The 26,331-nt window shown below is 39.4% G+C and overlaps 2 protein-coding genes and 1 pseudogene across 2 annotated transcripts; all 3 read left to right on the forward strand.

The window, feature by feature from the left end:
* Positions 1-561, forward strand: part of LOC117800832 — a 3,484-nt pseudogene extending 2,923 nt beyond the window's left edge.
* An 8,571-nt stretch (positions 562-9,132) lies between these two features.
* LOC117800833 (olfactory receptor 7A5-like) lies at positions 9,133-10,062 on the forward strand. The gene has a single exon (XM_034653389.1). It carries the CDS (start codon positions 9,133-9,135, stop codon positions 10,060-10,062), a length of 930 nt encoding a protein of 309 aa, XP_034509280.1.
* Positions 10,063-24,869: 14,807 nt separating this feature from the next.
* On the forward strand, positions 24,870-25,853 carry LOC105234979 (olfactory receptor-like protein OLF4). Its single transcript, XM_034653390.1, has one exon. The coding sequence runs from the start codon at positions 24,870-24,872 to the stop codon at positions 25,851-25,853; it is 984 nt and encodes a 327-aa protein (XP_034509281.1).
* The last annotated feature ends 478 nt before the right edge of the window (positions 25,854-26,331 follow it).

The raw sequence follows: 26,331 nt of genomic DNA on the forward strand, positions 1-26,331 counted from the left end.
TGGCCATCTGTCACCCCCTGCACTACACGGTCATCATGAACCCCCGGCTCTGTGGACTGCTGGTTCTGGTGTCCTGGACCATCAGTGCTCTCAATTCTTTGTTACAGCTTAATGCTGTTGCGGCTGTCCTTCTGTACAGGCATGGAAATCCCCCATTTTTTTTGTGAACTCAATCAGGTAGTTGGGCACGCCTGTTCTGACACCTTTGTTAATGACATGGTGATGTATTTTGCAATTGTGCTGCTGGGTATTGCTCCTCTGGCTGGGGTCCTTTACTCTTACTTTAAGATAGTTGCTTCCATACGTGGGATCTCCTCAGCTCAGGGCAAGTATAAAGCATTTTCCACCTGTGCATCTCACCTCTCTGTTGTCTCCTTATTTTATTGTACAGGCCTAGGATTTTTTGTGAACTCAATCAGGTAGTTGGGCACGCCTGTTCTGACACCTTTGTTAATGACATGGTGATGTATTTTGCACATGCTGAACCCCTTCATCTACAGCCTGAGGAACAGAGACATAAAGAGGGCTCTGAAAGGAATCATTGGGGATCCAGTGTTGTAAGGGCCTAGCATCCTGAGGCTTAAGAAGTGCCATGTTTGAAGGGCTCACAGCCTCAGAGCCAGGAACTGCCATTCTTTGATCAGATTATGGAAATAGTATCCACTCCTTCTGTTTATTTCCTGGAATCTCTGTTTGAATTCAATTTCTCCATAAATTTAAGTAACTCACTTCCTTGAGCTTTTGCTCTGTCTGATATACAGTTTTCCCCTTTTTTCCGTTTCCCACTTTTCCAAAGTTTTCCCTAGCATTGATCAAATATATTTGGAAATTCCCATTTATGACATGGAGTACCATGGATTTCTTAAGAATACTTTCTATTCAAACAACACATATCACCCCAAGTAATTTTTCTCTTGTTTTACTAAAAGGATAGCCATGAGTCATATTATTCATATAGAAAAACCACTTTTGGTATCCAAAGCCATTTATGTAATTTTACAATGTATGAGACCCCAATCATTCACTTTTGCGTCCATCAGTACTTTGTCCATCACTGCCTTCTCTGCGCATCCTGACAATGCCGACTAGCTTACAGCTTGTCCTATAGGGAGTCACTGAGCTTCATTCTCCTTATTACGATCACGTCCCCCTATGCAGCTGTGTCCACTGTACCCACCACACTGATCGGAAAAGTGATCGCCAAGTACAGTCGCCAAGGGGAGTCTGCGGAGATACATGTAATAGAATAAATAAACTAACTTCATATGGCTGCTGAGCCAGGGAACATTGTAAATATGATGAAGAAAAATTGAAAGTATACTTTGTATTACTGAGCAAAATATTTCATTTTATGTTGTCCAACTACTCATTCAAGTATGGAGTTTGGTATCCCTGTACAAGAGTTGTTTTTGTTTTCCCAGTGGGATGAAGAATTGGTTGGCATGTTTACGGTGTTTGTCTTGAATCATAATCACTTCCTGCTGTATAGACATAGGACTCTTTTCTCTGCTTTAAATGAAATACCTCCTCTTGTCTAAATTTTGTCATAACCATGAAATGGGCAATGATTGAACAACATCAGCATCATCCAGCATACCCCAGCCATACATATTCTCAGGATCAGAGGATGCCTCATTAGAGAGATTGAATTCCTGTCCAGTCCTGTGGTTCAGGTCACATCTTTTGTGTGAAGAAGCATGTCCTTCCAACCTCTCTTGGTTACCTGGAAGGAACCCTAACTAAGGCTCCTTACTACAGTCATCAGAAATGAACACGTAGAAGCATTTTGTGGAGTCCAAAGGAAATGTTCAAGGTTAGGAGTGTGAGTATGTATGTGTGTGTACATTTGTACGCATCTTTCTCTCAAATAAACACATTTACACATGTTTATGTAGACATACAAAGACTTATTTAAATCCCATCTATTGTGTTGAAAGATAACCTACATTTTGAATGGGGTACAAATGAAAAGAATAAACATTTGAATCAGCGTAAAATAGAAAGAAGGTAGAATTTTGACACAAAGATTTCCTTAATTTTGATAAAGAATTGTTTTTCATCCCAGATTTTCAAAAGCCTCAGGGTCAAAACCACATTTACATTTATGCAGCGGGGAAATTACTGCTCAGCAAATGAGGCAGAATATCTCCAAACTAAAACTAATATTCTCCTTTGAGTTAAGGTGGGATTTCAATACCAAATGCCTTTACCCAAGGGAAGCTCGCTGAATGAGATGAAAGGCTCAAACTCCATTCCTACAAACAATAATTTCCTGAAAAATGTCTGTATTTGATTCCTAGTCCTTCTTTTTTCTTTTTTTATTAATTTCAATTAGCCAACATGTACATCATTAGTTTTTGATGTACAGTTCAACAATTCATTAGTTGCATATAACACCCAGTGCTCATCACAACACATGCTCTCCTTAATCACCATCACCTGGTTACCCTATCCCCACACCCCCTCCCTTCTCGAGCCCTCAGTTTTTTTCCCAGAGTTGAGAGTCTCTCATGCTTTTTCTCCCTCTCTGATTTCTTCCCATTCAGTTTCACTCCCTTCCCCTATTGTCCTTTGCACTATTTCTTGTGTTTCACATACAAGCAAAACCATATGATAATGGTCTTTCACTGCTTGACTTTTCACTTAGCATAATCCCCTCCACTTCCATCCATGTTGATTCCTATTCCTGCTGTAACATATGACCACATGAGTGGCTTAAAACAAAGATTTATCCTAAGTTTCTAGAAGAGCAGAAGCCTGAATTGGGTCTTTGGGGCTAAAATTAACAGGTCTGCAGGGCTTCAATTCTCCTGGACACTCCAGAGGAGAATTCACTCCCTTTCCTATTTCACTTCACAGTGGTTAGCAGCTTTTTTGCCTCATGGACCTTGTTCCATCTTCAAGCCTACAGCACAGAGTCTGGAAGTGTTTTTCAAATTCCAATTCTTTGTCCTCCCTCTTCCATATTTAGAATACCATTGTGATTACACTAGTCCTCTCTAGATAATCCAGGATAATCTTTTTATATCAAGATCAGGGATTAGCAGCCTTATTCCATCTACAGGCTGCATTCTCCTTGCTAGGTAAAAAAGCATTTTCAAAGTTCTTTGGATTAGGATGTGGACATCTTTTGGAAGACCTTATTCTGCCTATATTTCAAGTCTTCTTGAAATATAAATCACTTTATGTCTCTCAAGAGTCCTTATATATAAGACTTGAGCAGAGAATTTATCGACACCTATAGAGTTATGTGGAAACCTCTTCTTTCAAAATTACAAACACAGAAGATTCCTGATAGAGAAGACCTAAAACTACCTACACGTGACTCTAACACAGGAACACAGCCTTTTTCTCAAACTGTTGCCCACAGACCAAGAACTGCACATCAACACCACCTGGGAGCCTGTTAGAAATGCAGAGTCCCTGGGCCCACAGGAGACCTAATGACTCCGAATTTCTATTTAAACTACAAACTTTGGTAAAGAAGTGCTGGTCTAGAATGATATTTCTCACCTTCTCTCTGCTGACATATGGGGCTGAATAAGTATTTGTGTTAGGTGCTGTCTCAGGGATTATAAGCATTCAGCAGCATCCCTCCAGACATGGCCAAATATCCCCAGAGGCAAGATCATGTCTGGCTGAGAATCACAGTGCCAGAGTTTGAGAACAGGATGCATTGCGACAGAATTCCAATCAAGCTTTCATCCGGTGCTACGTATATAAATGCAATATTGTGATTTATACTAAAAAAACCATACATTTGGTCTTCATCCCCATTTCTGGGACAGAATTTCTAAAACTTCAAATTTCCTAAGTGATGAGAGCAATAAAGATGTCTTTTGTAGGTTAATGTCGTGACATTGGGAAAGCACCTAAGAAGAGGGGATGCTTGTCAGGGGGACCAACCATGTGATTAGAGAACTAGAACTTTACTTCTCATCACCTGACCACCTGGGAAGAGAGAAGGGCTGGAGATGGAGTCTAATCAACAATGGCCAATGATTTAATCAATCATGTCTACTGCAGCTTCCATAAAACCCAAAAGGATGGTTCAGAATGCTTCCAGGAAACTGGTAGAGTGGCATACCTGGAGAAGGCATGGAAGCTCCATACACTTTCCCCATACCTTGTCCTATGCATCTCTTCCATCTAGCACCATCCCTCCCCTGAGGCAGCACAGCTCAGGAGGGAAATACTCAAGAAGCAGGCATAAACTTGAGCATGCACAAGCTCGTATATGGGAGTCCATCATGTGACCACCTAAGGTCAGTCCTGTGGGGAGCATGAGGATTCTTGGTAGAGAAGTTCTAGAAACAACTATCCCTGACTCAACCACTGAACCACAGCTTTAGTTCTCAAAGACTGTTCCACAGATAAGGACTGGTGGCATCAGTAGCCTCTGGGACACAGTTACAATTATAGGATCTCTGAGTCCCATACTTGTCCTGCCAAATCAGATCTGAATTTGAGCAGGATCCTCAAGTGATTCAAATACACATTAATGTTAGAGAAGTTCTGGTCTAGAATAGTGTTTCTCAACCTCCCACTGTTGACATTTGTGCTAGATAATTCTCTGTGGTGGGGGCCATCCTGTGCATTGTAGGATATGGGGCAACATCTCTTGCCTCGACCCACTAGGTGCTAGTAGCCCCTCCCTAGTTATGACAACAGAGATTTTTCCATACTTGTCAAGTTTTCTCTGGAGGCAAAATGGCCCCTGGTTGAGAATCACTGACCTAGAGCATGAGAAATGGAAATATCTTGGTGGAGTTCCAGTCAAAGCTCATCCCTCCCTAAGCTCTTAACTCAGGATAGCTCACTCCAGACTTCTGAGGCCCACTTTTACAAGTGTCGAATAAGGTTTGTTATAGTACAGACCTTACAGAGTGGAATTTTGTAAAAATGAAATAAAACAATCCACATAGGATTCTCATTCAGTGTATGTGGATAAAACGATCTAAATATCTCATAACTAATGAACTTTTCAACATGAAGCAGTAAATGGCAGCTCTGAATTTGTGTTATCAGCATGAATCACCTAATTGATTAATCAAAAGCATCATGAAGACAAGGGCATAGTATCTATATGTTTAAAGCAAATCAAGGTACCCCTCTCTCTTATTGATGTGGGGAGTAGCAATTTTCTAGATATATCAGGGGATCTTCTCTGTCATAAGATAGTACTTCGGAGGTCCATGAGACATGGTTAGGCAGGTTCCACAGTCTTAGATTTGGAGAAAACATTAACTCAAAACTGGGATAAGATGTAAGGAGGTTGGAGCTCTGGAAGGCAGGCAAGATCGTGGAGAAGAAGTAAGAAAAACTAGATTCACCTGACTTCTAATCTGGTCTCCTGGAAACACAGAATTAGCAGGAAGAAATTTCCTTTCTGTCCAGACCAGTGGTCCATGGGGAAATAATATGCTCAGAGGTGAGGGTAACAATGGAAACAGTGCCTAATGAGCAGACTATAAATATCTCCTGTGCTACAGTCCCTTACCATGGTGCATCCTTGTGCAGGAAAGGACGTGGTTGTTGCCTTTGGGTTCCTAAGTCTGGCTGGGGGACCCATGCTTCACTGCTTCCTGCTGCCCTGTCTGGGAACAGGCTTTGGTCTCCATCATCAACCATCCAGGGATGAATTCAGATCTCCACACACAGACTTTCATCTCATAGATCCCACCCAGGAGGGTCTCAGAGCTCAGCAGGTATTTCAGGAAAGGATCAGAGAGAATGGAAACTGAAAACCTTTACTGAGGTATCTGAGAACCCAACCAGCCTATTCCAGAGCCAAGAGATTGCATGTTTGTTTGCTGGGTTGATTAATAACTTTAAAAATAATTTACTTAATATATTTTAAAAAGCAGCTTTCACTGGACTCAGCATTACAGGGATCGTTGTTCATAGTACATGGTGGGAATGGAAGTTCAGTTAGATGAAACAGAGGAAGGACTGGAGGACATAAAGTGGTTCCAGTGAAATTAGAACATGTTCAAGGAGTTTTGCAGCTAAGGGTGTAAGAAAACAGAGTATCAGACTTGGGGTGTGAGCATTTTTTAAAATGCTCAGTCCGGGTACATTTAGCTTGTTCTGTATTTGTTAGAAGGATTCAGGCCCATGGAGGTAAATACCACCTTGTGATGTCAGTTTTTAAGACACACACTTCACAGTATTGTCTCTCCCATTGATATTCACTGGGAAAAAAATTACCTAATATGCATGAAGGGATTGCCAAGGAACATTACTTTGCAAATATTTTCTTACCAAGGAGGCTGAATATATTTTTAAGGTTGTTGGCCATTTACTTAATATTTGCTAATTGTTTTTGCAAGACTATTGCTTTTATGTACTGGGATTTGTGTCTTTTTATTGTCTTTTAATCCTATTCTTTCAAAAAAGAGTGGCAATTTTTTTCACCAACTTTGCCGTTTGCCACTTAATCCTTGTATTGTGTGTAGATGTATGTATGGGATCCAGTGAAAGCCTACGTATTTTGTGAGTTCCCATCTATCAGTTGGTCATATTGTGTTCCCCTCATTGCTTTTAAACATTGAAATTCTGCATCCTTAGTAGTAAGAATTGTTTTTATACATATTGCCATCTTATTTCACATCTAATTTTATTTCCTTTTTTTCTACCATTTTTTAAGTTTTGGAATTAGATTCGTTTTTTAAAATAACAGTCACCTCCTGTCATTATGTGAAACATGCTTTTTGTATTCAATGGAAGATCCCCGGCATCTTTTTCATAAGCATGATTGAGTCCAATTATGGTCACATATTATCAAATTATAACTTGAGCTACTGTTTCTAGCACTGTGTATTAAACAGTATATTTTCCTATTCTTTTAGTGATTTCATCCTGAATCAGAGACCCACATTGATGTGATTTTTTGCTGTTGTGTATCTTTTCTCTAAGATGTTAGTATTAGATTATTGTTCAGTTTTGTTGATGGCAGTTATTTAAATTCACCATATTTAACATGAGTTTATTTTCCCTACCATTCCTTCTATTTAATGAATTCTCATTTTTTAAAAACTTGTTTCTATACAAACATGCACCTTTGTGAGCACAAGGAGTCAAACAAAGCAGGGGAGGCCCTGCTCCTTTGGACCATATATTAGAATGGAGAGCAGGGAACTAAGTGCTCATATGATACAGGGTCTTCATATAAATCATATACAGAAAGGGATAGATTGTCATGGAACATGCCAGACTTTAAGGTTTCTGCATGGCAGACAAGGAACAGAGAACCAGGACAGGCATGTACCCATTGGATTTTGTGTCAAACAAAGACCAAACCCCAAAGCCCAAGGCAACAAAGGAATGAATGCCACCAAGGAAAGTCAGAGAAGAGCCAGCCTCATCCACTCTCGGGCCACATAAAAACAAGTGTGGTCAAATAAACAGGGCATAGGGACAGAAATGACACTTAGATCAGGGGCCTGAGGTGGACCCCATGATGAGGCCAGTGGAGCAGTCAGCATGCGCTCCCTGGAGTCTGATGTGACATCAGCACTCACGCTGACTGCCTTTTCCCTCTGCAACCTAGTCTCTTGATAAACTCCTCATCCATACTGTTTCTCCCACATTAGCAGCCATTGGCTTTGTATGAAACCGTTTTCTTTCTTTACTGCAGTGGATTCCATTTTTTTCCTCCACAGTAAACATGCCTTTTACATTATGATCAAACATGTGTGCACATGCAAACACACAAATCCACATGTATGTACACACACACACACACACACACACACACACACAAACATGACTGACCAGAGAATAACCATTCATATACTAATAGGAAACAACTATGCTCAACTTTTTACACATATGGACTCAATCTGTCCACCACCCCAGGAGAATAGTACCACTACCCCCAGTATTCTGGTGAGAGTGTTAACGTTTTATAATGAATGTATTGTCTTCTCAAATTCAGACAACATGTGGTAGATCCAAGGTTCAAAACTCATTCACAGATTCCAAAATTGTGATTTAATATCATTTAGCGGAGTCTTTTACCATTTCATCTTGATAAATCCCTGCTATTTTTGCACATCGTGTATTTCCTTTGGTCAGTTGTGGATTTAGTCCTTTTTGCTCATATTTCTAGCAGATGTTTGTACATTAAGGTGCCCTGACATCATAAATACATCACTCGTTTCTCTTTTGGAGAAATTGGTTTTTGCTGCTTTATTAGGTATTCTGGGCATTGAAGGGATATACCTAGTGTTGGAATGCAGCCAGAACCAGGGAACGTTTCTTGTCATCGCGATCTCTCAGGGACCATCAGGGCTTACAAGAACTTTCTCCCCTCTGTTCCTTTCTCTTCCTTCTGAGTTTTTCATACTTCTATAAATGCAGGACAAAATGTTCATACTAAAATGGAGCATCAAGTTCCAAGTTCATGGGAGTCTTACCAACTAGAATTTGTGTACTTTTCTATATTCATTAGGGTAATGATAATTTGATGTTGAGAGCTTAACTAGTACATTTCTTTCCTAAATATTGTAGCTGGAGGTGTGAAGATCCTGGCAGTCACAGGTCCCCAGGAGTCTGTAGGGTGCCAATATGGGACCCTTAAAATACAGACTCCAGGGTGTTAACCAATACTTGGAAATAAGGAAGGGATCCATTTCTATTGACAGGATTCCTTGGACACAAATTAATGAAGTGCAAGGAGCACCATGTGAAGGAAGGACTCCCCGTGTCTTGAAGTCTCACCTGCAGTGGGGAGACCACCTCATTCCTCAACATTTCCTGACACCACTTCTCATCGCTCTTCCCTTGCTGCTCTCCTGACAACACTGGCTCCACTGTGAGTTCTGGATATCTGTCCAAAAGAGGTACCTTTCTCAGGGCCTTTGCACTGGCTTTTTCTCCTGCAGGACACACATGTCCCCAGATAATCTCCTGTCTCCTGTGCAGTCTTCCCTGAGATCTCTCTTCAACTGTCACCTTGTTTTAGGTCTTCCAGATCTTCCAGAAAAGATAATACCCCATCCACTTTCTTTCATGTCTGTTTATTTTTCGCCACGTCATTGGTAATTATAGCATTTCTGCCATGTTACTAATGCCCAATGTGTTAAAATTAACCATTTTTTCCTAACTTCTAGTCATCACAACAACCACATGGGACCAGGCAATGACACCCAAATTTCAGGATTTCTTCTTCTTGGCTTATCAGAGGATCCAGAACAGCAGCCCCTCATATTTGGACTTTTCCTCTCCATGTACCTGATCACTGTGTTTGGAAACCTGCTCATCATCCTGGCAGTCAGCTCTGACTCCCACCTCCACACCCCCATGTACTTCTTACTGGCCAACCTGTCATTTCTAGACATCTGTGTCATCTCTACCATCGTCCCCAAGATGCTGGTGAATATACAGACACAGAACAATGTTATAACCTATCCAGGATGCATCAGCCAGATCTATTTTTCCACACTCTTTGCAGGCTGGGATGACTTTCTCCTGACTGCAATGGCTTATGATCGCTTTGTGGCCATCTGTCACCCCCTGCACTACACAGTCATCATGAACCCCCACCTCTGTGGACTCCTGGTTCTGGTGTCCTGGATCACGAGTGTCCTCAATTCCTTGTTACAGAGCTTAATGTTGTTGCAGCTGTCCTTCTGTTCAGAGGTGGAAATCCCCCACTTTTTCTGTGAACTCCATCAGATGATCCAACTTGCCTGTTCTGACAGCTTTCTTAATGACACAGTGTTGTATGTTTCCACTGTGCTGCTGGCTGGTGGTCCCCTTGCCGGGATCCTTTACTCTTACTCTAAGATTATTTCCTCCATACATAGAATCTCATCAGCTCAGGGCAAATACAAAGCATTTTCCACCTGTACATCTCACCTCTCAGTCGTCTCCTTATTTTATTGCACAGTCCTGGGAGTGTACCTTAGCTCTGCTGGTACCCAGAGCTCCCACGCAAGTGCAGTGGCCTCGGTGATGTACACGGTGGTCACACCCATGCTGAACCCCTTCATCTACAGCCTGAGGAACAGAGACATAAAAGGGGCTCTAATAAGATTCTTCAGGGGGCAGCTATAAAAGGCACACTTGTCCTAGTGGTGAAGAAGTGACCTTGATTGCAGGGTTCAAAGCTATGCGTTCTGTATGGATACATGCGTTTGTGGCTTGTCCCACATAATGGACCACGTGGACCTGCATGTACACAGACAGGCTAAGGAATGTTGTTTGTGAGACTCCTGCTGTGGGAATAACTTTGGGTGCCTAGTTGTCTAAATATACTATCTGGTCTCCAGGTCAGATCTGAGCCTTCTGGTCTTGACTCCAAGAGCTACAAATCTCGTCTTTTGCCTCTTCCTGCTCCAGTCTGGACTGGTCCCCTGAAATACAATCCAGGAGAGGAGGCAGACACACATAGCCCAGGCTTTTTGAAAATACAGAAACATTATAACATGGAATCGCAGCTTGTTCCAAACAGCACATAGGCAATGCAGATGTTTAATTTCAAACCTTATTATTTGCCCTATGAATGCAGCCCTTATGAAGATGGTCAGTTGCTCACCTGGGCTCTGCCCAGGCCTCTCAATCAGGACTCCGGTCTGGCTGTTTCCAGGGCCTTCCCCAGCTGATGAGATTGTATGTTGTAAGCACTGGGTTTAATGTAACTGCCTGATTCTCATTTATTGCCTACTATTAATTTCATCTATGTGTAGATTCCTTCCCTCTCCTGTCTATGTTAGGTTTCTATAATAATAATAAAATTTCCATTCCTCTTCTTTTTTTAAATATTTTATTCATTTATTTGATAGAGGGAGAGAGAGAGCACAAGAGCAGGGGGTGGGGAGAGGGGAAGAGGGAAAGGGAGAAGCGGACTTCCTGCTGAGCAAGGAGCCTGATGCAAGCTCTACCCCAGGACCCTAGGAGCATGACCTGAGCCAAAGGCAGACGCTTAATCAACTGAGCCACCCAGGCACCCTCCTTTCCTGTTCAAAACCAAAACACTGCTGCTATAAACCTTTTGTGTAAAACACTACTCTTTGATCACTATGAAATAGAATCTGCTCCTATGTAGTTCCAGAAACTTCCATTTCTTACAATTCTGCTTCACTGAAGACAATTATTATATGATTTCACTTATATGTAAAATTTAAGAAACAGAATGGAGGATCATAAGGGAAGGGAGAGAAAAATAAAATAAGATGAAATCAGAGAGACAATCCATGAGAGACTCTTAACTATAGGAGACACTGAGAGTTGCTGGAACAGAGATGGATGAAGGGATGGGGTAACTGGGTTGTGGCCATTAAGGAAAGCATGTGATGTAATGAACACTGGGTGTTATATGCAACTGACTAATCACTGAACTCTACCTCTGAAACTACTAGTACACTATATGTTAACTAAATTGAATTTAAATAAAATAAAATTAAAAAAAAAGAATTCAACTTCTCCATACAATTTCAAAAAACTCCATTGACTAAGCTTTCTGCACTGTCTGATATACATACTGTTTTTCCCTTTGTCCATTTTCATACATTCCCACAGTTTTCCCAACCTTGATTCAGAAATATTTGAAAATTTCTGTATCATTTACAGGACCACTTTGATTTCTTTAAAAATGATTTCTTTTTAAATGACATATGTCATGCCAAGTAAAATTTCCCTAGTCTTCCTGAAGGAATAATCATGAGTTGTATTACTCATACGGATAAAACTACACTTGGAATCTAAGGACATTTATGTAATGTCATCATCGAGGAAAATGTGAAATCACAGTTTTCATGTTGGGTCTGTTGTCATTCTTTTTTACTCCTTGACTGCTCTTCTGATGACGTAGACTATGTCATCATCCCTTTTAACCTCAGCCAATGGATAACGATGCTATAGGCTAAGAATGCCTGTGACACTCACCTGGACCCACAATACTTGTGACTTAGCCCTGAGCCAATGTTATCAATGAACTGTCCCTTGTCACTATTATTGTTGTTGTTGTTGATGTTAACATATAACTGACATCACGTTGCATTAATTTCAGGTGTACAATGGAATGGTTCAATATTTGTATATATTGCAAACTGATCAAAGTAAGTTCAGTTAAATCCATCACAATATACAGTTACAAACTTCTTTCGTGATGATAGTTGTCAAGATCCCCTCTCCTAGCTACTTTCAAATGTACAACACAGTTTTGTTGGCTATAGTCACCATGCTGGACATGACAACCCTTTGACTTACTCATTTTATAACTGGAAATTTACAGCTTTTGACACTTTTGCCCATTTCACCCACTCCCCACACCCTAGCTCAGACCACTGCCAATCTGTTCTGCATATCCACAAGCTTGGTTTGGTTTTGTCTTGTTTTTAAGATCCCACATATAAGTGAGATCATATGGTATTTGTCTCTCTTTGCCTGACTTATTTCACTGAGAACAATGCTTCAAGGTCCACCCATTCTGTCACAAATGCCAAGATTTCATTCATTAGTATGACTAAATTGTATACCATTACATATGTGTGTGTATAAATATATACATATATATAAATATGTATATATATATGGCACAATTTCTTTTTTATTTTATTTTAATTCCAGTATAGTGAACATACAGTGTTACATTACTTTCAGGTGTACAATCTAGGGATTCAACACTTCCATACATCACCCAGTGCAGCACACTTTCTTTATCCATTCATCCACTGATGAACATCTAGGTTGTTTCCATGTTTTGACTATTGTAATTACGCTGCCATGAAATGGAGGTGTGCATACCTTTTTGAACATGGGTTTTTGTTTTCTTCAGATAAATGCTTACAAGTAGAATTGCTGTGTCATATGGTGGTTCTATTTTTAATGTTTCAAGAAACTTCCACACTGTTTCCACAGTGGCTGCAATTTCCATTTTCACCAACAATGCACAGGGTTCCCTTTTCTCCACATCCCACCAACACTTGCTGTTTCTTGTCTTTTGGATACTGACCGTTCCAAGAGGCGTGAGATGATATCTCATTGTGGTTCTGATTTGTATTTCCCTGGTGAGTAGTGACGTTGAGCATCTTTTCATGCACTTATTGGCCATCTGTATGTGTTTGGCAAAACTGCTATTTAGATCATCTGTCCATTGTTTAGTCAGATCATTTGTTTGTTGCTATTGAGTTGTATGAGTTCTTTATATATTTGGAATATTTACCGCTTATCGGATATATGATTTGCAAATATTCTCTGCCATTCAGGAAGTTGACTTTTCCTTTTGTTGTTGGTTTCCTTTGGTGTGCAGAAGTTTTTAGTTTGAGGTAGACCTGTTTATTTTTGCTCTTGTTCCCTTGTTTTTGGTGTCAAATTCTAAAACTCATTGCCAAGACCAATGTTTTCTTCTAGGAGTTTTATGGCTTTGGGTCCTACATTCAAGCCTTTAATCCATTTTGAGTTAATTTTTGCCTATGGTATAAGATAGTAGTCCTGTTTCATTCTTTTGCACATGGCTGCCCAGTTTACTCAATACCATTTATTGAAGAAACCATTCTTTCCTTGTTGTATATTCTTGCCTCCTTTGTTGTAAGCTAATTAACCACATGTCTGTGGGTTTATTCCTGGGTTCTCTATTCCGTTCCATTGATCTGTACGTTTTTTATGTCATTATCATACTGTTTTGATTACCATGGCTTTGTAATATACTTTGAAATCAAGGAATATGATGCCTCCAGCTTTGCTCTTCTTTCTGTGATTGCTTTGTCTATTTGGGGTCTTTGTGTTTCCATAAACGTTGTAGGAGTATTTGTTCTATTTCTGTAAAAAATGCCGCTGGAATTTTGATGGGGATTGCACTGAATCCACATATTTCTTTGGGTAGTATGGGCATTTTAATAGTATTCATTCTTCCAATCAACGAGCATGGCCATATCTTTCCATTTCTTTGTGTCATCTTCAATTTTTTCCCAGCAATATCTAATAGTTTTCAGTGTACAGATGTTTTGTCTCCTTGGTTAAATTTATTATTAGGTATTTTATTCCTGTTGTTGCAGTGGTAAATGGGATTGTTTTCTTAATTTCTCTTTCTGATTATTTGTTATTAGTGTATAGAGATGCAATCAATTTTTATATATTGACTTTATGTCCTGCTGCATTCATTAATTATAACAGATTTTTTCTTTTAAACAATTTCTTGAAATACAATGACATATAATAAACTAAACAGATTTAAAACACAAAATTTTCTGATCATACAAAACTTAATAGTACATATTGCAACCGTCCATTTATATATTTGTCAAGAAAGACTGGTGATGGGTAGTAAGGAGGGCACGTATTTCATGGTGCACGGTGTTATATGCAACTAATGAAGCATTGAACTTTGCATCGGAATCCGGGGATGTACTGTATGGTGACTAACATAATATAAAAATAAAAATAAAAAAAAGGTCTACAAAAAAAAAAAAAGAAAGTGCACAAAAGTTTTTTTTCTTGTCTCTAACAATTACTTTATTTTTATTTTTTTAAATAATTTTTGTTCTGTTATATTAGGCACCATAGAGTACATCCCCAGTTTTTGATGAAATGTTCCATGATTCATTATTTGCATATAACACGCACAAAAGTTTTAAGACTTTGTTATGTAATTGTAAAAAATGTAATAAACCAGAAACCTCTGTTTTCTTATTTCTGATGGTGATGTGGGATAAGAAGCCTAATTCAGGTGGATGTTGTTAGGAATAAATACAGTGTTTGGAAATAGTTGCTGTCTACTAAGTCTTTCATGGGTAAGGAGCGAACGTACATATATGTATGTGTGCATTTGTACATTATTTCATACAAATACGCTCTTACACATGTATGTACAACACACACTCAGTAATCTCATCTTTTATGTTGAAAGGAAATTTGAGAGAAATTTGGAGAGGATAGAAATCAAAAGAGTGAATATTTAAATTAGCATGAAATTAAAAGGATGTAGAAATTTAGACAGAAATACTTAAAGTAGAATGGGCTAACGTAATTTAATTTTTGAAAGATTTCTTTATTTTAGAGAGAGAGAAAGCTCTAGTGGGAGGGGTAGAGGGAGAGGGAGAGAGAACTTCAAGCAGACTCCCTGCTGCACAAAGCCCTATGTGGGGCTCAATCCCACCAACTGAGATCATGATCTGAGCCAAAACCAAGAGTCTGATGCTTAACCCACTTCACCACTCAGTCGCCCCATGACCTTAATTTTAGTAATGAATTACTTTTTCTAATGTTAATGCACAAAGGGCTCAAAGTCAGAATTTATATTTAAAACTGAAGTCACAGGACCCCTAACTGGCTCAGTCAGTGGAGCATGCAACTCTTAACCTCAGGGTAGAAAATTCAAACCCCACATTGGACATAGAGATTACTTATTAAATAAATAAATAAATAAATAAATAAATAAATAAAATCACATTTATATTTTAGCAATGGGGAATTCACTTTTTCTATTCCACTTAAGCAATGGAGCAGAAGCTCAAATTGAATCTACTTTGTTTTTTTTTCCTTCCATTTAAGCTTGAATTTCAACACAAAATGTCCTTACCCAAGAGAAGAGAAATTAATTAATTAGGAGACCAAAATTTGCTTTCCTCCAAAGCAATTTTATTGGATAAATACCTGTATTTCATTCTTATTTCTGCTGTAACTAGAGGCTTCAAGAAACAAATTTATGCCCCTACAATTTTGGAGATCAGAAGCCTGAAATAAGTCTCAATGGGCTAAAATCAAGATGTCTGCAGGGCCTGGGTCCTTCTGGATGCTCCAAGAAAAACTCTCTTCTCTTTTCTATTGTAGTTTCTAGTGACGACAAGCATTCTTTGGCTCATTGCCCATTCTTCATCTTCAAAGGCAGCAGTGACATATTCACATCTCTCTGATCCAACTATTCTGTCTTCCTCGCCCACATTCATATATATATATATATATATAAAACATAGTCAACATGTCTAGGGATTGGAATGTGGATGACTTCAGAAGGCTCTTATTCTGCCTACTAGAAAGTCTTTTGCAGGTACCTTGGTGGCCTATACAGTTAAACATCTGCCTCTTGATTTGGGCTCGGGTCATGATCTCAGTGTCCTGAGATTGAGCCCCGCATCAGACATCATACTGGACGTGGAGCCTGCTTACTCCCCCTGGCTCCCACAAGCTCTCTCTCTCTCTTTAAAAAAAAAAAAAGTCTTTTCCAAAAGTATATCATTTGATGCCACTCAAGGGTCCTTACATAAAATAAATAAACACACTCCAATGTTTATTACAGCATTATCCTCAATAGCTAAAATATGGAAAGAGCCCAAACATCCATCAACTGATGATTGGATAAAGAAGATGTGATGTACATCACAATGGAATATTACTCAGACATTAAAGAATGAAATCTTGCCATTTGCAACAACGTGGATGGAACTAGAGGGTATTATACTAAGTGAAATAAGTCAGTCATTGAAAGAAAAATACCATATTTCTCTTGTATGTGGAATTTTAGAAACAAAACAGATGAACACAGGGGAAGGGAAAAAAAATAAAATAGATAAAAATAGGAGAAAAACCACAAGAGACTCTTAACTCTAGGAATCAAACTGAGGGTTGCTGGAGGAAAGGTGGGTGGAGGGATGGGGTAACTAGGTGATGGGCATTAAGGAGGGCACTTGATGTAACCAGCCCCAGGTGCTGTACAAAACTGATGAATCACTAAATTCTCCCTCTGAAACTAATAATACACTATATCTTAACTACTGGAATTTAAAAAATCTGGAAAGAAAAAGAATACAAATAAAACACTTTTTTTTTTTGCTCAGGACATTTTATTTATTATTATTACTATCATTATTATTATTAGTAGTATTAATTCAAAGGCAAAGCTAGTTAGTGGCAGAAGTGGAACTTCAGAATGAGAAATTTCTCTCCCCAAGGCTTTTGTTTATTCCCCTTCTATACCATGCATGTTTATGCACATTGAATTTAATAGCCAAGAACTTCAAAAGGTGGTGGTTTTTTCTGAGCTTCCCTGTAGTGCCCTGTGGTTAGAAGCAATATATGGCTATGGGATCGTCTTTTTTCACATAGCCAGATAGACCTGACTTCTAGGCCATGAAAGGAGCTAAGTTATAAAGCAAGTCCTAATTGCCTTCAGGTCTCCATAACGCTGAAGATGGTGGGTGTAGTATCAGCATTCAAAAAACACTTCTCTCTTTGTGAAACAAACAAACAAACAAACACGAAATTTCTCACAACCCCTACAAGGACTGGATATACTAGTCATTCAACATTTTATGCAAACACAATGTTTTTTTGTGAAGAACACTTACAACCACCTCCACCTTACTCTATCACAGGATGACAGCCTTGCTACTCAGAGAGTGGCCCACAGACCATGACCTGCAGCATCAACGTCCCTCAGGAGCTTGTTAGAAACGCTGAACTCCTGGGCCCACCAGCACCTGCTAAAGCTGAATCCTGCATTTAAACCAGAATCCTGGGTGATTCACATGCACTTTAAAGTTGGAGAAGTGCTGGCCTAGAGTACATTTTCTCACACTCTCAATTTGACCTTTGAGGCAGGGTCACTATCTGTGCTGGGAGCTGTCCTGCTCAGTGGAGGGTTTAACAGCATCTCTTAGATAGTGCCAGATGTGCCCAGGGGAAAGGACCACCTCTGATTGGGACCACTGGCACAGAGGTTGAAAACTGGGCGCAACCTGACAGAATGCAATCAACATCCATCCCTTTCTGCAATGATAACTTTGAGAAGCTCACTAAATTCCTCAAGCCCCATTTCTCCATGGGGAATGGAGTTCACACTAGTGCTTCCTCACAGAATGAACTTTTATAAAAATTAAATCAGGCAACTCCTATAAGGTGCTAAACTTGGATCATAGGGCATAAAATATCTCTTACATTGAACAAATATTTTACTTTTTTATTTTTTAAAGATTTATTTATTTATTTATTCGACAGAGGTAGACAGCCAGCGAGAGAGGGAACACAAGCAGGGGGAGTGGGAGAGGAAGAAGCAGGCTCCCAGCAGAGGAGCCTGATGTGGGGCTCGATCCCATAACGCCGGGATCACGCCCTGAGCCAAAGGCAGACGCTTAACTGCTGTGCCACCCAGGCACTCCTGAACAAGTATTTTATAGTGATATTTTAAGTCATAGCCCTGATTTTGTGACAGAAGTCTGAAACTCCTAATTGTTTTGGCAAAATTGTCATGAAGCCAAGGAGTGCAGAGTCCAGGGTTTTATATTAAAGGAATAAACATCATCTTTTTCAAGAAAGGGGAAAGTAACTTTTTAGAGATATCAGGGGTTGTGTCTCCATCACAAGTCAATGCTCTGAAGAACCCAAGGGATTTAGTCAAGACAGATTCCTCAGCCTTAAAAAGGAGAAGATGTTCATTGAACATTACATCAAAAACAAATGATGTACTATGTGTTGGCTAATTGAATTTAAATTTAAAAATTAAAACAAAACAAATTAAAAAAAGAGAGAGAAAATGTTCACTCGGGAGTGGGATAAGGGGCTGGGGGTTGAGATCGCTGAAAGGCAGACGAGGTCATAGAAAAAGAGTAAGAAAAACTGACTTCACCTGGCTTGTCACCTGGTCTCCTAGGAAGAAATTCAACAGGAAAACTTTCCTTTCTGTCCACACTAGTGTCCCGCAGGGAAATCATGTGCCTACAGGTGGGAGGAACAGAGGGAAATGTGCCTAATGAGAAAGTCGAACCAGCTGTAAATACTCCTCTGTTGCAGTCCCGCAGCACAGGCGACCTCGGGCTGGACAAGACCTGGTTGTCTCTTGTGCAGTCCTAAGTCTGGATGGGGCACTGGAGTCTGACCCATTCCTGCTCTCTTGTCTGGGGACAGAGCTCCGTCCTCCATCATCTACCAACAAGACAGGTATTTTGATGTCCATGTAGAGACCTTCCTCTCAGAGACCACATCTAGATGAGTTTCACTGCCCAGTAGGGACTGCAGGAGAAGGTCAAGAGAATGAAAGTCAAGAACATTTATCTGAGGTCATCTGAGGACCAATCCAGCCCAATCTAGAGCTGAGAGTTTGCTGTGGCTGTTTGCTGGCTTAAGAAATGTATTGATTGATTCATTTACATATTTATGATGGTAAAAATAGAAGTGAATATTGAATTCAGAAATGCAAGGTTCAAACTTACCTACTAAATGATAATAATAGAAACCTGATTAGACAGGGGATGGAAAGCATTAAAGAAGAACATGAGACCAAGGATTTTTGCACTTAACCAGAGTAGAAAAGTCAAGTATTACCTCTGGAGGGATATACAGTCAAGTGAGGACAAACCTTTTCTCTTTTAAGATGGGACGTATTAGACTATATTTCCATACTGACGAAAAAATCCAGAGGCAAGAATTCTCAAAGGTACTTCCTTGCAAGGGCCGTACATGAAACCTACGTATCACAGTACCTCCTCTCCTTGAGTATTCACATGAAATTTTTAAAATATTTTATGTGAAAAAGGGTCTGCTAATGAGCTTCCCTTCCTACTGCCTCAGTACCTGTGAGCCTGAACATGGTCGGGGTTAGCTAGCCACACACTCTCTGTTGAAAATTGTCTGTGGGAGTCCTTGTGGTTTGCATAGTGGGGTTGAAGTGGTTTTATTTCTGTTTTTTATTATGTTCTTCCAAAGAATTGCTGTTTATTTCACGAATTTAGCTACTTGCTATTTTGCTTTTTTATGTATGTGTAGAGAGAATGTGTGAGAGTGTATGGATTTTGTGGTAAAATCTGTGAATTAGTCATAATGTATTTCCTCCACTGATTTTCTAGAATTGAATGTCATCTTAATACCCTTTACTTGTGAATACCTGCTTTCCGAAACATGAAAGTGAATGTCCTTCTTCATCCTTATTGTTCACAAATTGCCCATTATACACATTTCCAACTGGTGTTCACATCTCTGTATTCCTTATTGTTCCTGTGGCCTTTTATGATTGGATCTATTTCTAAAATAGAAATGCCATCACTTGGAAGGGATTCTTCTTTACGTTTGACCATGAATCACCTTTACCTTCCATAAGCACACTTGTCCCACATCTCTTTATGTGACACGACACTAAAACTTTAGATACTGCTTCTCCTCACATTAAAAGTCTTCTCAAATTCTTTTATCCCCAAGTCCTTGGCAATCTTATTTGTATTTGGACACATGTCAATTTCATTAAATTATTACTCTTTTAAATCTGTTTGTTCAGAATTTGGTTTTGGGTCTTCTTTCAATTTCTTTTCGGACAGTTGTTTTGAGCCACTCTGCTTAACTTCAGTGCATTTTCACTGTTCTTTCTTCAAAAGGCTCCATTTCTTTTAAAACTATTCTGTGTTATACACACTTACACATTCATGCACTTCCAATGGACTGTACGAAAAGACACCTGTGCATGTCGTAAGTTCACTTTACGTTCTGACACAATCCTTTATTCTAGCTTCCCCCCCCCAGTCCTTCTGACTCAAGAACACCTTCTACATGTCCCTGTACTCCACCAGTGTAATGCTGACTCATTATTTCAGCACCTGCATGACATTACAGGGTGTGGCTATGCCATTTACACTTCTGATGATCTTTCTTTTTTTTCTTATTAAATTATGATTATATCAATGCTACAAAAATCTTCAAATAGTTAAAACTGTATTTCACAGCCAGAGGTGATATTGTCTCCAGGGAGCATTGAGCAATGAAGACATTTTGGGCTGTCACTCCAGGAGGGGTGCATGGAGGCCGAGGATGTTCTAAGCACCCTACAATACACAGGACACAGCCCAGCACAGAGAAGGTTCTGGCCCAGAACATTCATAGTTCAGAGACTGAGAAATTGGGAGTTAAAGAATATCTGTATTTTTTAAATATTTTATTTTTTTAAGTAATCTCTACACCCAACATGGGGCTTGAATTTGACACCAACCTCAAGAGTCCCATGCTCTACCGACTGAGCCAACTGGGAGCCCCAAAAATTATCTGTATTTTTAATGTTTGTAATTGTCTTCAGAGCCTCCCCAAGACATTTTAAGACTACAGAATTCTGACAACAAAATTAGAAAATACCCTTCTGCCATTTATTTAAAAGTTCCAACCCCAGTTGATGTGACAGCCCTTTGAATGTTTTCTGAGTGATGGTGTGATAGAGATTTTTTGCTGAGTTTTTAAACTATTAGTGGGCTCAAACGAAGATTCCTACATTTGATCACCATGTTTATTTGCCTATTATTATTATATGTTCACATATTATATGTCTATTTATCTATAATTATCAGCATTTCAAATAATTGTTATGAATCAAAGTTTCTCTAATGACTTTTAGCTAAATATTTTTGACTATCAACTACTTTTAAATTTTCATTAGTTAAATATGTCTATCTTCTTACTTCTAAAATTTCTGCCTTAATTATGATGGTTTGCACACCTGTGGGTTTTATGTGTAGGTTTCTAGATGTGCATCCAAAATGGAATGGTTACTCCAAAACTGAGGGATTTCTCCTGATTTTTGTGAGATGTGTGAGATACGGAACCACTGCACTTACTTCCACATAGAAAGCTATTTGTGCCAAGTCCCATCAACATTCCAGTCTTTTCCAACTAAATTGAAATGCAACTTTGTCTTGTATTAAATACCCATATATTCACTGTTGCTGGGAATGCAAGCTGGTACGGCCACTCTGGAAAACAGTACGCAGATTCCTCAAGATGTTAAAAATAGAGCTACCCTATGATCCAGCAATTGCACTACTAGGTATTTACATCAAAGATACAAATGTAGTGAAAAGAAGGGGGACCTGCACTCCTATGTTCATAGCAGCAATGTCCACAATAGCCAAAGTGTGGAAAGAGCAGAGATGCCCTTCAACAGATGAATGGATAAAGAAGATGTGGTTCACATATAAAATGAAATATTACTCAGCCATCAGAAAAGATTAATATCTCCCATTTACATTGACATGGACAGAACTAGAGGGTATTATGCTAAGTAAAATAAGTCAAGTGAAGAAAGACAATTATCATATGGTTTCACTCATATGTGGAACATAAGGAATACTGCAGAGGACAATAGGGGAAGGGAGGAAAAGCTGAGGGGGAAGAAATCAGAGAGGGAGACAAACTATATGAGACTCTTGACCCCAGGAAACAAACTGAGGGTTGGGGAAGGGGAAGTGGGTGGGGGAATGGGGTAACCTGGTGATGGCCATTAAGGAGGGCACATGATGTAATGAGCACTAAGTGTTATAAGCAACGAATGAATCATTGAACATTATATCAAAAACTAATTTGATACATTGGCTAATTGAATTTAAATAAAAAAGAAAAATTTTTTTTAAAAAAAGAGTAAAATCATGGAACACTACACCAAAAACTAAGGATGTACTGTATGGTGACTAACATAACCTAATAATAAAAAAAGAGTAAAATATAAATAAATAAACATAAATATCCATATATAATAAGACCTAATTCCTAATTCATTCAACAAATACTAAAAGGGCATCTGTTGTGTTCCAGAAATTTCTAAGAACATTATATATTTTACTCCTCTATTTCAAAGTCTTGGGGAATTTTATCATTCATCCATGTTGATTTTGTGAAATTACTACTCCTGTAAATTCCGTTTCAGTTAGTTCTCTGAACTCCCTTCCATGGTGTTGAATACGGTTGTACTGAATCTGCTTTCTTTAACCTGTTTTTATTTCCTCTGTCATTCTATGCATTTCATAATATCTAATTTTCTTAAATTTGTTTCCATGTAAGTGCGTATACATCCACACCCATAAAGAAAAAGATGAACAGCACAGGTGAAGTCCCTGCTCCTTTGGTCCTTATGTTGGAGTGACAGACAAGAGTGCAGTGAGATAAATGTGAGTATGAGATAATGTCCTTGCATAAGTCACATGAAGAATATTCAGAGTAAAAAGGTGATTGACATGGGGTGTTTAGGATTTCACTGAGACTGTGGGGGGAGGCTTTTGCATGTTGGACAAGGACCAGGCCGTGAGTACTTGAGTTTGTCAGACTTGTCAAGAAAGTGACTAAAACACAAAGCCCATCCCATTCCCCCTGGTGATGGGTAGTAAGGAGGGCACGTATTGCATGGTGCACTGGGTGTTATACGCAACTAACGAATCATCGAACTTTGCATCAGAAACCAGGGATGTACTGTATGGTGACTAACATAATATAATAAAAAGAAAACATTAAGAAAAAAAGGAGGGCACGTATTGCATGGTGCACTGGGTGTTATACGCAAGTAATGAATCATGGAACTTTACATCAAAAACTAGGGATGTACTGTATGGTGACTAACACAATATTAAAAAAAAAAACCCAAAGCCCAAGAATGTCAAATAAACAAAAAAACAAAAACAATGTCACATAAGAAAAATTTGGTCCTCTACTGGACCAAATAAAAACCAATTGGTCAAATAAATATGGAATAGGCACAGAAAAAAACAGGTCTTCTGCTATCTGCTTTCTGGTAATAAAAACACCTAATTTTGTGAAGTGTTGGTTTATTCTCTTCACTCATTTTTCTCTTGTGATGTTCAGACTGTAAGGTGTTTTACGTCATAGAGATGTCACTACTTTTGCCTTTTGGACAACTTATGTTTGCTCTTTTATTATTTTGGGTGGGTATAAGTGGGATAAAGCCAGGATTGGATGCCACCAGCGGCATGGAAGCTTTCCTTCCTCGCAGTCTCCAGGACAACTGAGCTTATTAGATCATTTTACTCTCTATGTCCATGTCATTCCTCCCTACCTCTATCTCTCTTTCCCTCTCTCTTTCTCTCCATTTATTGAACACAATTACTTATGTTTCCTTATGTGCAGATCGGAAAGTGGCCACCCCAAAATGGATCCCCAAGATGATTTGTCCCTGGGAAGCTATGAATAGGAATTTCTGGGTACTATTTCTACATTCCTTATGGGAAAGTTAACTTGATGTATATGCATTCATATCTTAAACAGTGTGCGTGCATGCACCTTTATGAGTGAAAGCAGTCCTCAGAGTAGGGATACACAGAATCCTCTATTCTAAGATACCCTTATAATACACCGTCCAGACTCAATCAACAGATGATACTAAGGCGGGATGTTCAATTGACAGGACATTATTGCAACCAGATCCATAAAGTGCAAGAGGTACACAGTGTGGACGAGGAAGTTGCTGTGTCTTGAACGTTAAGCAGCTATGAGGCCACACATTCCTGCGAAATTCACTGCCACCACCTCCCATCACTCTCCTTCTTGTCCATTCACCTCAACACGCTGGCTTCCTTCTGAGCCTTGATTTTCTGATAGAAGCTCTTCCTCATGGCCTTTGAACCAGTGTTTCCCTCTGCCAGGAAGACCTCCTGTCTTCCTCCCTCTCTTGCTTGAGGTCTCAGTTCAAATGTCACCTTCTTAGCCAATCTTGACTGAACACCCAACCTAACACCCTACCCACTCTCTCTTTTAACCTGCTTCAGCTTTCTTCATAGTATCTGTCCAGGGGACCGATGTCTATATCTGCTTCTATCCTATGATCATCACTGAAGTGTAGGGACCGTTGCTCTTTAGCACCCTCTAATCTATGACTAGGAATTTCCAAAATAGGTCGACACTCTATATAGTCCTCAAATGCTTCAAATAACTTCTTATTCAAACTGTACAATGACTGAACTTTTGGGGATATATCTGATGTTGGGATGGACATTGCTAAACAAAGAGAACATAGAGATCCCCTCAAAGGGCCCAGATCCATTCACAAAATATTGAAATTAGTTTCTTGACTGTAAAATATACATTGTAGCATTTTCAGAATCTGAGCAATGTGCATTTGTGTGAAAATTTGTCCTATTATTTTCCCCTGTGCTGGTAGTCACCTCCACCATATGCATGCAGGAAACTATACAAGAATTTCTGAGTTTCTTCTTCTGGGATTTTCAGAGGACCCAGAACTGCAGCCCCTCATATTTGGGCTTTTCCTCTCCATGTACCTGATCACTGTGTTTGGAAACCTGCTCCTCATCCTGGCGGTCAGCGCTAACTCCCACCTCCACACCCCCATGTACTTCTTCCTGGCCAACCTGTCCTTTGTAGACATCTGTGTAACCTCTACCATCATCCCCAAGATGCTGTGGAACATCCAGACTCAAAGCAAAGTGATCACTTATGAAGACTGCCTCAGCCAGATGTATTTTTTCATACTGTTTACAGTATTAGATAACTTCCTTCTGGCTGTGATGGCTTATGACCGCTTTGTGGCCATCTGTCACCCCCTAAACTACATGGCCATCATGAATCCCTGGCTCTGTGGACTGCTGGTTCTGGTGTCCTGGATCATGAGTGTCCTGCATTCCTTGTTACACACCTCAATGGTGCTACGGCTGTCCTTCTGTACAGTCATAAAAATCCCCCATTTTTTCTGTGAACTCAATCAGATGATACAACTCGCATGTTCTGACACTTTTCTCAATAACATGGTGATATATTTTGCAGCTACGTTGCTGGTTGGTGGTCCCTTCCTTGGGATCCTTTATTCTTACTCTAAGATAGTTTCCTCCATACTTGGGATCTCATCAGCTCAGGGCAAGTACAAAGCATTTTCCACCTGTGCATCTCACCTCTCAGTTGTCTTCTTATTTTATTGCACCGGCCTAGGAGTGTACCTTAGCTCTGCTGCTACCCAGAGCTCCCACGCAAGTGCAGTGGCCTCGGTGATGTACACGGTGGTCATGCCCATGCTGAACCCCTTCATCTACAGTCTGAGGAACAAAGACATACAGAGGGCTCTGATGAGATTCTCTGGGAGGGCAGCTCTAAAAGGGCCAATTGTCCTGGGGTTGAAGATGTGCACAGGATTACAGAGCCCATAGCTTGAGCCAAATGTTGACATCTTTTTTTATCAGATTCTGGAAGTGGAACATGACTTTTCTATTTTTTTTCTGGGAATTTCTATTTTATTATTATTTTTCCCTCTGTATAATTTATGTAACTTACTTTATTAAGCTTTGTGATATCTCTGATATCCAAGAGATTTTCCCTTTCCCATTTTCCTACTCTCAATGGTATTCCTAACCTCACATGTGAAATATTTGGAAATTCTCACTTATTCAAAGGAAATTCTCACTTATTCCCTACATGGATCTGTTAAAAGTAATTTCTTCTTAAATAAAATACATTATAGTATTATTTCTTTTGTTTGACTGAATACTACTCCTGTGGAAAATATACTCTTGATCACCACAACTATTTTATAACAGAGAAAAATCTGAGGTTGTGCTTCACTTTTTTGAAGATCATTCCTTTGTATATCGCTACCTTCACTGCTCTTCCTGAGAATGCAGACTTTGA

This window comes from Ailuropoda melanoleuca, unplaced genomic scaffold (genome assembly GCF_002007445.2).
Source record: "Ailuropoda melanoleuca isolate Jingjing unplaced genomic scaffold, ASM200744v2 unplaced-scaffold8310, whole genome shotgun sequence".
Classification (NCBI taxonomy): Eukaryota; Metazoa; Chordata; class Mammalia; order Carnivora; family Ursidae; genus Ailuropoda; species Ailuropoda melanoleuca.